We start from the raw sequence: 13,787 nt of genomic DNA on the forward strand, positions 1-13,787 counted from the left end.
CTCGTATACAACTATTACAGAAGGTTCAAATGCAAACTGATGCTTCAGAAGGAAACACAATGCATTAAGAGCCTTGATGCACTGAAGATCAGGGTAAATTTAACTTATTTTTATGGCAAAATAATAAAACTGTACACGTCTTTATTCTGTTCGAAAGTTTTCACCCCCAGGCTCTTAATGCATCGTGTTTCCTTCTGAAGCATCAGTGAGCGTTTGAACCTTCTGTAATAGTTGCATATGAGTCCCTCAGTTGTCCTCAGTGTGAAAAGATGGATATCAAAATCATACAGTCATTGTTGGAAAGGGTTCAAATACAGAAAAATGAATGATTTTTCTAAAGAACAGCAGGCAGTTTAACTGACAAACAAGCGACTAAACAAAAACAAAACAAAACAAAACAGCTGTGGATCATTCAGGTAACAACACAGTATTAAGAATCAAGTGTATGTAAACTTTTGAACAGGATCATTTTTGTAAGTTAAACTAGCATTTTCTCTTGTGGACTATATGAAAATAACATGCATTTTGTATGATACCGCCTATTTTGGTAAAATAATTAACATTTTGCAGATTCTGCAAGGTGTATGTAAACTTTTGACTTTGAATTCAACAGTTGATTTATACATCTAATATATGAATAATTGGTGTATGCCAAGTATGTATTAGTTATTTGTTACATTATAAATGTCTTTACTGTCGCTTTTGATCAATTTAAAGCATTCTCGCTGAATATAAGTGTTAATTTCTTTAAAATTTCTTTTGAACGGTAGTGTATGTGTCCAGCTGTATTCAACGTATTTATATCCAAACACTTAGCTTAGCATTTAGATCAGAGAATTGCACTCTTGACTGAATATTTTGTTTTATTTTACACACGTGAGGATACAAGTGTCACAAAAATCCAATAGGATGTTAGGACTGTTGATACTGCTCTTGGAAAATGGTTAGGAGTCGTTGCGTAAGGACAGAATGACAGAGAACAGCCATCAGGACACTGACCGCAACCGAGGAGGGAAAGCTGACAAAAACAGTCACTATAAACAGTAAGATTCATTGCACTTGACATTTTTTTTTTTTTTTGGTACATGGGAGTATTTTAATGTGTATTTCCTTCATAGTAAAGTCCTGCTTTGATTTGGTAATGAGAATGTTTTAGTTTTTAGTACTCTTATAATGTAATGCAAATATGTTTGGTGTCTTTTTGAAATGGTTTTGTGTATTTAATGTATTTCAGTTAATAAATCTCTGATATACACACGTCCTGTCATTCTTCTGTGTTTTTGAATTAGCAGTATGTGATTTTCTTTTTCTCTTTTTCCATGTTTGTAAAGGATGAAGTTCAGATATATTTTGTCAGTCTAGAGGTTAATATTCAACTGTTCGTCGCATGACCTTGAAACCTTGGTTTAGTACATTCAGTTTATTTACACCTCAATATTTAGATGATAGCACAAAAGTTAATTATAAAAAAAAATAAAAAAATAATAATAATAATAATTTGAAGTAAATACATCCTGCTTTATTTCTCAGACATGGAATCTGTATCATATGACCGGTTTACCACACCTGAGGCAGAAATTAATCATACTGGGCAAAAATTTTTATTTGAATCAGGTGAGATTTTTTTTTTCTTCATTTAATGAAACAAATTTTTCTATATTAGTGTTAATTGTGTTTTGGTGGAAATTTTTTGCCTCAATCAATCTCCCAACCATACTAAGAAAGACATTTCTAGTAACCAGATAAGTTGGTGAAATAGAAATACCATAGTAAATCCTTGTCCACTCCATCATAATTTAAAATGCAAGCTTGTTTCATATTCGTACGTTTCAACTTTTCTTCTTTCCTACAGGTAGACATAACCGAAAGATGTACATTCTATATGGTGTTCTCGTCCTCTATGTGTTTATACTGACGCTGGCTGTAGGAATTAAAAGTATGTTGTTAAGCAACCACTAATTCTTCCAACCACTAATTTGTTGATGTCAAATTTTAAAAAACTGGTTGGATTCAAATGCATAGGATTTTTTTACCATAGCGTTTGAGTTTGATTATGCTTCTTAAAAGTCTCTCAGGTCAGCCAAGATGTCGCAGATGTTAGACTTTCTCTAGAGACCCTCAAGGCCCCCAAAACGGTGCAATTCGGTAAGTAAAGTACACTTTTTCTGTATTTTTAAGTTTAAATTTTATATGGTTGTGTCGATATATAACAATACTAATTGTAATGTAATGCTGTCATGTTTAAAAATAATTTATGTATCTATTTCTCGCAGAAAACGGTCATTTTTCTGAGCGTGTGATGCCAGTGCAAGGTATGGCTCCTAATGACTTACAGTGAGATCCAAAAGTCTGAGACCACTAGTAAAAATGCTTCTAAACTTTCTATTTATATGATTTGATAATAATAAAATAGCATAATAAAATATATCATCAGCATAACAACTTGAGTTAGCAGTTGAATTTAGTTTCTTAGCACTTGAACCTCCAAAAGTTTGTGGTAAACCTGATGATAATGTTCTTCAGAATGCTTTGAGATGATCTTAAGCTTGATTAAAGAGTCACATGATGAAGTCTTAAAACGTTATTTCTAGGTTTTCATTAGATTATGAATCCCAGATATCTAATGTGTACTCAGACTTTTGAACCCTGCTGTATTCCCTGATCTTTACTCTTTAGCTATATATTTCTATTGGACTTGGAAACCTGCCTGATTTAAGATGTGTTTTGATTACATGTGTGTTGAACTGTGCTTGTCCAGGTCCCTGTGAGGAAGACTGGTTGTTTTATAAAGACTCATGCTACTTTCATTCTTCAACAAAGAAGAACTGGCAAATGGCTGAGAAAAACTGTGTGGAGAAAGAATCACATTTAGTGGTGGTCAATGACTTGGCTGAGCTTGTAAGACAAGAACACAGCATCACAATCATTTGCGAGAGTCTTATGTGTGGTTAAATGTGAGTTTGGTGTCTTTTTGAACCAGGACTTCCTGTCTTCAATCGTGAAGATGGTGGACAGCTACTGGATTGGGCTTGTTGAGAAAGAAGAGGGAAAATGGAGCTGGGTAGATGGAACAGACTTTAGCACTACTGAGCAGTAAGAACTAATATAAAATAGTGAGACAAGGTCAATTGGGCAAAACATCAGTGCACTGCTAACTGCTGACATGTCTGTTTTAGACACTGGGACGCAGGTCAACCAGACAACTGGGATTTCCGTGTGAATGGTGAGGATTGTGGGCAGCTTCACGCTCGCTTCACGCTGGGCAGACGGAGGCTGTGGAATGATGCGGACTGTACTCTCTCATATCCCTACATCTGTGAGAGCAAACCCAAGAGCCACTGACAAACACTGCAAAAATCACTTCCTAAAGCCGGATTTTTGTCTGTTTTTCCAGTGAAAATATCTGAAATATCCTCAAAACAAGATTTATTTATTTGAGAACAAAATGAAAGATAATAGACTTACCAGAGGATATTTTTTTTAATTAAAGCTGCAGTCTGTATTTTTTTTTTTTTTGAGTTAAAAATGATCCAAAATCAATATTTGAGCAAGTAGGCAGTAGTTCAACCAGACAACCAGAGTAGTTCACTTTCAGAACAAAAATTTACAGATAATGTACTCACCCCTTGTCATCCAAGATGTTCATGTCTTTCTTAAGTCGAAAGTAAATTTTGTTTTTTGAGGAAAACATTTTCAGGATTTCTCTTCATATAATGGACTTCTATGGTGCCCCTGAGTTTCAACTTCGAAAATGTAGTTTCAAATGGCTCCAAACAATCACAGCAAGGAAAAAAAGAGTCTTATCTAGCAAAACGATCGGTTATTTTGTAAAAAAAAAAAAAAAAGTTACAATTTATATACTTTTAAACCTTAAATGCTCGTCTTGTCTAGCTCTGTGTGCACTCTGTGTAGCGATTAAAAAGTATATAAATTGTTAATGTGTTTAGAAAAGAACCGTTTTGCCAGACCCTTCTTCCTCGGCTGGGATCATTTAGAGCCCTTTGAATCTGCATTTAAACTCCATTTTGGAAGTTCAAACTCGGGGGCACCATAGAAGTCCATTATATAGAGAGAAATCCTGAAATGTTTTCCTCAAAAAAAAAAAAAAAAAAAAAAAAAAAATTTCTTTACGACTGAAGAAAGAAAGAGATGAACATCTTGAATGACAAGGGGGTGAGTACATTATCTGTAAATTTTTGTTCTGAAAGTGAACTACTCCTTTAAGTGGTATTTGTAGGTTTGTGTATTTTAAAGAGAGCCAGTTCGAAGGGAGCATAATTTGCTTTTTGGGTTAAAAAAATTACTTAATATGAAATTTGAATGGTATGACAATTAGATATTAGACTGTACAGAAATTGAAATCCACACGCTTATACTATACTCACTATACTCATAGTCACACAATGCTTTTGTTGTTAACATAAATAATTTATTAAGAATAAAGTATAACAATAACAATCCTTTGCACGGTTTGATGTGATATGAGCTAACTGATTGTTAGATTTAGTCACCATTGGTAGAGCGATTTATTGTAATGCTTTTTTTCCTCAGTTGGTCAGAACAAACGTGGCAGACTTATTACTTACTTGTTTAGATTACAATATAGGGTGAAAAATGTTATTTGGATCATATATTCGTAGGCTACAATCTGTGATTCCTAAGTAAGCTACAGTTTCCACACCGGTGCGATGACTGACTGCCACACGTACTCCTCAAAACATTAGATTCATCCGCGCTGGAGCTGTGCCGACTCACTACCCACGCATGGAAGATAATTCCGCACACCGCTGCAATTGCAGGTTTTTTAAACAGAGATGGCGACAAAGAGGCAAAACGTACAGACTGCAGCTTTAAGTTGAATAGATTTTATTTCTTTTTCTAAAATTAAACACAAAGCAGAACATTTAAGTTAGACTTATGCTTAAGTGCTTAGGAACATTATTTCAAGATAAAGTCTCTTGTAATATTATTATCTAAGGAAATTTTGCTTCTTATGAGAATTTAAGGATGTTTAGACATTTTTATTAGAAAACAACTTTTTTTTACAGTGTGTACTACATCAAATATTATTTAAAAAATGAATGTGACAGACTTGTTTCAAATTTCATTTTTTTAAATGCTTGTTTTAAAGGAGTAGTTAACTTTCAGAACAAAAATTTACAGATAATCTACTCACCCCCTTGTGTGTGTGTGTGTGTGTGTGTGTGTGTGTGTATATATATATATATATATATATATATATATATATAGTTAGAGTTAGACAAGACGAGCATTTGAGGTTAAAGAGTATAACTGTAATTTTTTTTTTTTAGAAAATAACCCATCGTTTTGCTAGATAAAACCCTTCTATCCTCGGCTGTGATCGTTTAGAGCCTTTGAAGCTACATTTTGGAAGTTCAAACTCGGGGGCACCATAGAAGTCCATTATATGGAGAGAAATCCTGAAATGTTTTACTCAAAAAACATAATTTCCTCACGACTGAAGAAAGAAAGACATGAACATTTTGGATGACAAGGGGGTGAGTACATTATCTGTACATTTTTGTTCTGAAAGTGAACTACTCCTTTAAATACTTACAGTATGCTTGTTTAATTTATAAGAGGTTATATTACGATTCTTTGTCAATAATTGCATATAAATGTACTACAAAAATAATTTACAGATTTTATTTTTTGAACAAGGCACTTTTAATTGAGATTGCAAATAGATAAGAATACTTTAAAATTTTATAGAGAATATACAACTTTAAATAATTGGCTAAATGTTTTTATTTGTTTTAAGCGCAAGCTTCCAATTGGAAGAAAATACAGTTTAAAAACTGAATTCTTCTAAGATATATCCTCTGAAATCTGAGTCTTAATATCTAATACTTCATATCTAACAAAGACATTTTTACTGGAAAAAAGACTGAAATATAAAAAGAAATGTAATAATTTTAATTGCATTTGCGTATATTAAAGAATCTGTCTGCTATGAATGAAATATCAATTGGCATAAGAAAAAATAAACTGATACATTATATACCATTGCTGTCTTTAATAAGACCTCAGGGACAATCCTACTTTTTTATTGAGTTTCAGTTCATTTGCAGTTTTCACTAGGATAGTGCTCATGCTCTGGGTTGTAACCCGCTTGTGCAAAGCATTCGGCTGCTTTTCTGTCACATTCACAGATGAACATCTCACAGGGGCGATTCGAGTCAGCTGCAAGAAACAAAAAAATCAACAGTGCAAATATGTGCCACAAACCAGATGCAGTTTAGGCCTCAATTACTATAACAGAGCTACTGAGAAAAGCATCTTACCATGGCAGGTGACTTTCATTGCTGGTTGATCACATGAGAATGAATAGATTTCAGTGTAGGGGTTGTCTAAGATACCAAAGCAGTCATCATGTTGCCACGAGTCAGAATAACATTGATCATGCACCTGACAGCACCTAGAGGGATAGAGAATGCAGTGAACATGATTCAAAAGTGTCACATTCACTTTTTGATCAATAATTATTATATTTTAGGATATTTGTGTGGCTTGTATGGAACCGGAATGCACTAAGTATGCATGCACATCACAGAGCTAGACAAGATGAGCATTTGAGGTTAAAAAGTATATAAATCGTAAAGCTTTTTTTTGTAGAAAATAACATTGTTTCACTAGATAAGACCCTTCTTCCTTGGCTGGGATCATTTAGAGCCCTTTGAAGCTGCATTTTATCTGCATTTTGGAAGTTCAAACTCATAGAAGTCCAGTATATGGAGAACATTCCTAAAATGTTTTCCTCAAGAAACATAATTTCTTTACCACTGAAGAAAGAAAGACATGAACATCTTGGATGACAAGGGGGTGAGAACATTATCTGTAAATTGTTGTTCTTTAAGTGAACTTCTCCTTTGAAAAGGTGATGACATGAGAAACCAAATTTCCTTTGATCTTTTGATACAGAAGATGTATTTGTATGCTTAATACATCCTGCATGTTTCATAACTTAAAATGTCCTGATCATCAATAAATATAGCATTTTTGTAATAACCCTCAGAAAACATATCGTTTTGGATCCTGGCCCATTCACACCAAGAATGATAACGATAGTTATCTTTTAACTATAAAGATAACATTCTAAAAATCGTTTTAAATTTAAAAGAATAGCAGAGCTCACACCACCAACTATAATGATAACGATACAGGGCAACAATATCGTTGGGATCACTTTCAGATCTATTTTTTACAGCTGATGAACGATACAACACTGACAGCTAATCAGACTTCATTCACATTTAAAGGGCTTGTGCATTTGAAATAGCAGGCAACATTGTAGAGGAGCAAACGGACATTGCACGGCAAACAGTGTAACATAAAACATAAAATTACCTCAGGAATTCAGTTCTAGTTTGGAAAACATTGTCCTGCCTCCTTTGAAGGTGCAGTAGAAAAGAGCTCGTATTGTTTTTATTCCACTACATTGACCAGGACCGTGCACAGACCTTTTGAGGGGCATGTGCTGAAACTGAAAAAAGGGCACCCCCCCAACCCCTCCACCACCAAAAAAATAACACACAATAATATTCTTATTATATTTAATTAGTATTTAATAACTTTTATACAGATAATATATAAATGCATTAGCACATTCAGCAGATAAACTCGAAATAGAAATTTCTTATAATATATTTTACCTAGCTGACAAGGATCACTCGGTTGCTTTTGCTGCCTTCATGTGCTATCGTAATTATGGTAAATACCAAAATCCGACATCGAAATTGCACATGAACACCCACTCACTTTGTAATTTCCACTGGAAAGCTCGACATTTTTTATGATACCCGAGCTGCCGAGATGGGATAAACTTTGACCTTTCAACATGGCGGACAGCAACAAAACTATACTGAATGATAAGCATTGCATGATGTTAAAAGTTCTCTGCTGTTTAGTTGGTTAGTTTGTAGCCCCCATAATGCTGGGGCATAAAGAATTGTAATAACGCCGCTATTTATACGTAGTGTTGTCTTTAAAAATACCGTTAAGAGAAGATGCTAGCTCGTCGTGGCTCGCCTCCAGTAGGGTGCTGTGCGGTACAGCGTTCTGAAGGAGGCAATTTTCTCATGTTATTTTATATTCGGTCTGTAGTATACGCCAGTGACAGCATGATATACTGGGACCAGGAGATGACCCAGCCCGTAGCCCAAACTCTCTATCAACGAGTAATTGAACTCTAATTCCGAGTACTCCATGTTTCTCTTCACTACGACAACAAAAGCACCTGAACACGACACACTGGTAATTTCCACTTCACAAGTGGAAAGCATCATCTTTCCCATATCACATGAAGGCAGCATTTGTGTCAAACTCAAATGCAGTTACACCGCGGGTTTTTGACCAGCGAATGTATGCAATTTGTCCATCATTAAAATGACGACATCACATTACGTCAACATCACACCGGTGTGGTGATACATTATATGAACCTTTATAATAGACATAAGTTAGCAGTGCTCAGGGGCGGAGTTGTGAAGTTTGACTGACAGTTTGAGCGGTTCTAAAAGATGCGCTTTTTAATGCCTTTAAATGGTTAAATATTTGTTAAAAAGACAAACAGACGTAGAAGTTTACCAATAGCATTGATTTATATATATAAAAAAACTCCCCAAAAAAAGGGCACTTCCAAGTGTAATTACAAAAAGGGCATGTGCTCTGCACAGGTTGAGCCCTGCCTGTGCATGTGCCTGACATTGACTGCGTTAGAGATCAGATAGTTTAGGCTAGATTCACTGTTTAGATGCTCTCGAAACGTGCATGCTGAGGACATCTACTGGTTGAAGTAGTGTAAATGCAACAAAACAGACAGTTATCATTCACTAGTGTGGATGCAAATATAGTTATCGTTGTATTTATAGTTATCGTTATCGCTCTTGGTGTGAACCAAGCGGCAATCTCCCGCTCTCTCTATTGAAACCAACACGGAAGTGGCTTAAACTGCAATTCATCGACTGGCCGCTAGAGACTGGCTGAAAAGGAAGTCAATCCCATAGACACCCCATGTTAAAGGAGAACTCCGGTGTGATATTGACCTAAAGTGTATTGAATCATGATACCGAGTGTGAACGTACCTTGCATATCTCATCTCGGTTTGTGTCCTGCAGTCCGAAATCTGGGGTCAGTTAGCCGATGCTCACAACAGGTTGTCAATGAGAGTCAATAGGGCATCGGAGTAGCCATGTAAATAAATCACTGTTTTATGCCATTTACGAGGCACAAAGTAGCTCCACACTTCATTGGTAGACTTCCAAGGGCCCTGACATTTAAAACGAGACATTGAGAACTCAGAAAAAGCACCGGTAGTTTATTTACGAGAAGATTTATACAGACAGTAACTGCAAGAAGTTTAGCGGTCGCCGCCATCTTGAATTTAGTCACGATAAGTCGAGTGACGAGCAGGAAGGAACTTATCAGGTTTTCTTGCAGTTACTGTCTGCATAAATCTTCTCGTAAATAAACTACCGGCGCTTTTTCTGAGTTCTCAATGTCTCGTTTTAAATGTCAGGGCCCTTGGAAATCTACCAATGAAGTGTGGAGCTACTTTGTGCCTCGTAAATGGCATAAAACAGTGATTTATTTACATGGCTACTTCGATGCCCTATTGACTCTCATTGACAACCTGTTGTGAGCATCGGCTAACTGACCCCAGATTTCGGACTGCAGTGGACAAGACGAGATGAGATATGCAAGGTACGTTCACACTCGGTATCATGATTCATTACACTTTAGGTCAATATCACACCAGACTTCTCCTTTAAAATGCCCAACTTTACAGCAGAAAAAAATATGTTTACAGCCTGGTACAAAAAGTGGTTTTGGTCTATATAGCTAATTTCGCCCTTCAGCTGTGAGGTGGATTGCTGCTGCTGTCACCACTTTCACGCTAGGTGGGCATGGTTTCAGCACCCAGCTCCACCCACGTCCCGCCTCTTTGCCTGAGTTATAAAAAAATGAACCCCCTCACAGTTGACATGAAGGGCAAAACTAACTATATAGACCAAAACCACTTTTTGTACCAGGCTGTAAACATATTTTTTCTGCTATTCTGCATTTTAACATGGGGAGTCAATGGAATTGACTTCCTTTTGCAGCCAGTCTCTAGCAGCCAGTCGATGAATTGCAGTCTAAGTTATTTCCGTGTTGGTTTCAATAGAGAGAGCGGGAGGTTGCCGCTTGGTGTGGACGCAAATATAGTTATCATTCTTGGTGTGAATGGGCAAGGTAAGCTGGGCAGAGTCGTTTGCATAAACACCGCCTCCAAAGCAACATATCACCATAGGCCCCGCCCTCTGGCATTCAGCCGACAGCCGCTAATGGTTGACACTTGGTTTACGCAGCTGAATGCGTCGCGTCAGAAGCAAACAGAAATCTTGTCTACACTGGATACACTATAGCGGTATTAAATTTGACTGCAGCTTTATCATAAACTGTAAGTAAATGATTTCATATTGCTTTGTCTGGAAATTACTGTTTTATTTTGATTATGCTTTCAAAACATTCAGAACATGCATTAGGGAGGGGATGTTGATACTGTTTTCAATGCAATGACTTTAGCCAATAGTAACAGTGGCCAATTACTGACTTAAGTCTTTAAAAAAAGCCTTTAAAAAAATCAGAATGAGGGTTGAAAATATTAATTTTTCCACATTTTTATTTTTAATTTTTTTGTGAAAAAAAAAAACTTTATTAGCATCATAAGTAAACCTCAAGGAACATATTAAAATAACAAAAAATCCATGTCATGACCCCTTTAAAACTGTTTGGCTGTCGTATTTTTTTTTTTCCGCAATGCATGCTGCCTACAAAAATGAATTCGTTTTTGTGCAACATGCAGCTTTGAATATTTATAAATTAAGCTCTAAACTTCTCAGAGCGGGAAGTTTAGCTCGTTTAGTCAGAGCAGGCTGACGCGTGACTGGCAAAACTGATTTAAATGATTATTTCAGTGTCCCTGTAACCCAATGTTTAAATCTGACCTGTCCAGTGCATCAACTGGGGTGCCCGAGCCTGACAGTCCACAGTAACATCCGTAGTCTGCGTAATCCAGTAAAGGATCGCTGTCAGGGATGGTACACATGATCATATCCCTGAACTGCCACAGCGCTCGGTAGTCTGGACTCGCCAGCACTGTTGAACAGTGATAGTTTGTGAGTGCTTCATACTCATTGATGCAATAAAATCAATGAATGTTATGTAAACAACAGACTGTATTTCTTAATTGTCAACTGTTCCATACTTCAAGTAAAAATTTTTAATTTTCACATCCTCATGTTATTCCAAACCTGTATTTAATCTAATAAATGAGCAACAATAAATAAATAAATACTGTTTTGCTAATTATATTCAATATCTTTATATGTTAAATATTTGCTTTGCATAGAAAATAAAATCTGAAGTGTACTCACAGGTGGGCAGACTCACACTCAGGATCACGAGAGACAGGAAGGTGTTCATGGTGAAGACTGGATGAACAGGTGTTAGCGGTTTATTATTAATAGGTCTATAACTTATTTATATAACCTTGATGGGTGGGACACACTGATAAGCTAACTTTGTGAATCATAAACATAGGATATGTTAATAAATACATAAGCACCCAAAAATACAGCTGCTGAGACTGTTACAGATTTGTGCAAGTTGAGTGCATTTTTTTTGTAAATTATTATCAAAGGGTTTGGGTTTATCAATTATTATCAATAAAGGGTTTTTGTGGGTATCCTTGTCAGTGGGCAATTTTTTTTAAATTTTTTTTATTATTATTGGGAGAAGGGGGAGGTAGAGGGGAGGAGGAAGGAAAGAGAAAATCTTTTAAAGAAATGAATACTCTCAATACCCACAATACTCGTCACTCCTAACCTATATATATATATAAATCTAAATGTATGTATATTTTGTACACTATTTTTTAATGCAAATTAAAAAAAAAAGGTTGAGTGCATTTATGTACACGTGTCTATGTGTATGTGAGTGTGTGTATGTGTGTGTTTGATCTTTGGGAATGTCAGCATATGTTTGCAATTTGCACAGCTGGTACAAGTATTCAGTTTACTGATTTGAAGTTGAATTTATTTACTTTGTTTCTAAATTCAAGCACAAAGCAGAACATTTAAGTTAGATTTATGCTTAAAACTATTTACCAGTGGGGTAAGACCAAATTAACATAATTTAATTGTTTAAATATTTTCATTAGAAATAAAGGCTAAAGTTTTTTGTAGTGTGTACTACATAAAATATTATTTCAAAAATGAATGTAACAGTAGTTTCCATGCAGCATTACAACAATTTTTAATACTAGTTTTAAATACTTTAAGTACAGTTGAGGTCAATATGTACATACACCTTGCAGAATCTGCTAAATGTTAATTATTTTACCAAAATAAGAGGGATCATGCATGTTACTTTTTTGCAGTGTTTACCTGAATAAGATATTTCACATAAAAGATGTTTACATATGGTCCACAAAAGAAAATATTAGTTGAATTTATAAACCCCCAATTTATAAATGACCCCGTTCAAAAGTTTACATACACTTAATTCTTAGTACTTTTGTTACCTGAATGATCCACAGCTGTGTTTTTGTTTAGTGATAGCTGTTCATGACTCCCTTGTTTGTCCTGAACAGATAAACTGCCCACTGTTTTTCAGAAAAATCCTTCAGGTCCCACAAATTCTTTGGGTTTTCAGAATTTTTGTGTATTTGAACCCTTTCCAACAATACCTATGATTTTAAGATACATCTTTTCACACTGAGGACAACTGAGGGACTCTCATATGCAGCTATTTCAGAAGGTTCAAGCACTCATTTATGCTCCAGAAGGCAACACAATACATTAAGAGCCAGGGGTTAAACATGTTTGAATTGAGGGTAAATGTAACTTATTTTGTCTTCTGGGAAACATGTAAGCTGTAGCTTCTGAAGGGCAGTACTAAATAAAAAATATATTTAGACAAAATAAGTAAAATCATTCTGTTTCTTCATTTTGCTCAAAAGTTTACACCCTTGGCTCTTAATACATCGCTTTTCCTTCTGGAGCATCGGTGAGCATTTGAACCTTCTGTAATAGTTGCATATGTAGTTGACTCATAAACAACTATCACTAAACAAAAAAAGTAAAACAGCTGTGGATCATTCAGTCATTCATAACAATCATAACAATACATTATCAGGAATCAAACGTCATTTTTATAAATTCAACTATTATTATTGTCCGTTTGACTTGTTTGTAAATGTAAATACCTTTCATGTTGTGAAATATCTTTTTTCAGGTCAAAACCAAATAAAAAAAATGACATGCATTTAGTATGATCCTTCTTATTTTGGTAAAATAATTATCATTTAGATTCGGCAAGGTGTATGCAAACGTTGTATGCAACTGTATGTTTGCATAATTTATAAGGTTATAACTATAAACTACAAAAATATTTTTTGAATGAGTATTTTTTTAATGTACATTTAATTGACATTTGCGGGTAGATAAGAATATGCATTATTATTTAGAGAATATATAAGTTTAAATAACTGGCTGAGTGTTTTTACTTGTTTTAAGGACAAACTGCTTAGAACAAGGACAACTGTTTGCCTATTGGAAGAAAATACATTAAAAACTGACCTTTTTTAGACCTTTTTCCTGAATAAACAATGAGTGCCGCCATTACGAATTCTAACGTCAGATTGAATGCTTTTCTGTTCCGGTTTCCATAGGAATCCATTCAAATAGCGTCCATCTGTTTTTAATGTAGCTAACGTCCGCTGC

The 13,787-nt window shown here is 35.2% G+C and overlaps 2 protein-coding genes across 2 annotated transcripts; one reads left to right on the forward strand and one right to left on the reverse strand.

Annotated features, from left to right (window-relative positions):
• The first annotated feature begins 6 nt into the window (after nt 1–6).
• LOC141286707 (C-type lectin domain family 4 member E-like) lies at nt 7–6,022 on the forward strand. Its single transcript, XM_073818792.1, has 8 exons — nt 7–1,043; nt 1,531–1,614; nt 1,853–1,936; nt 2,068–2,145; nt 2,274–2,312; nt 2,759–2,898; nt 2,981–3,093; nt 3,177–6,022. Exons 2-8 carry the CDS (start codon nt 1,533–1,535, stop codon nt 3,340–3,342), a joined length of 702 nt encoding a protein of 233 aa, XP_073674893.1. The 5' UTR covers nt 7–1,043; nt 1,531–1,532; the 3' UTR covers nt 3,343–6,022.
• Nucleotides 6,018–11,582, reverse strand: LOC141286708 (phospholipase A2, minor isoenzyme-like). Its single transcript, XM_073818793.1, has 4 exons — nt 11,439–11,582; nt 11,010–11,160; nt 6,306–6,439; nt 6,018–6,204 (listed from the first exon to the last, which is right to left on the reverse strand). Exons 1-4 carry the CDS (start codon nt 11,485–11,487, stop codon nt 6,083–6,085), a joined length of 456 nt encoding a protein of 151 aa, XP_073674894.1. The 5' UTR covers nt 11,488–11,582; the 3' UTR covers nt 6,018–6,082.
• Nucleotides 11,583–13,787: the final 2,205 nt, after the last annotated feature.

The sequence above is a fragment of the Garra rufa genome, chromosome 15 (genome assembly GCF_049309525.1).
Source record: "Garra rufa chromosome 15, GarRuf1.0, whole genome shotgun sequence".
Taxonomy (NCBI): domain Eukaryota; kingdom Metazoa; phylum Chordata; class Actinopteri; order Cypriniformes; family Cyprinidae; genus Garra; species Garra rufa.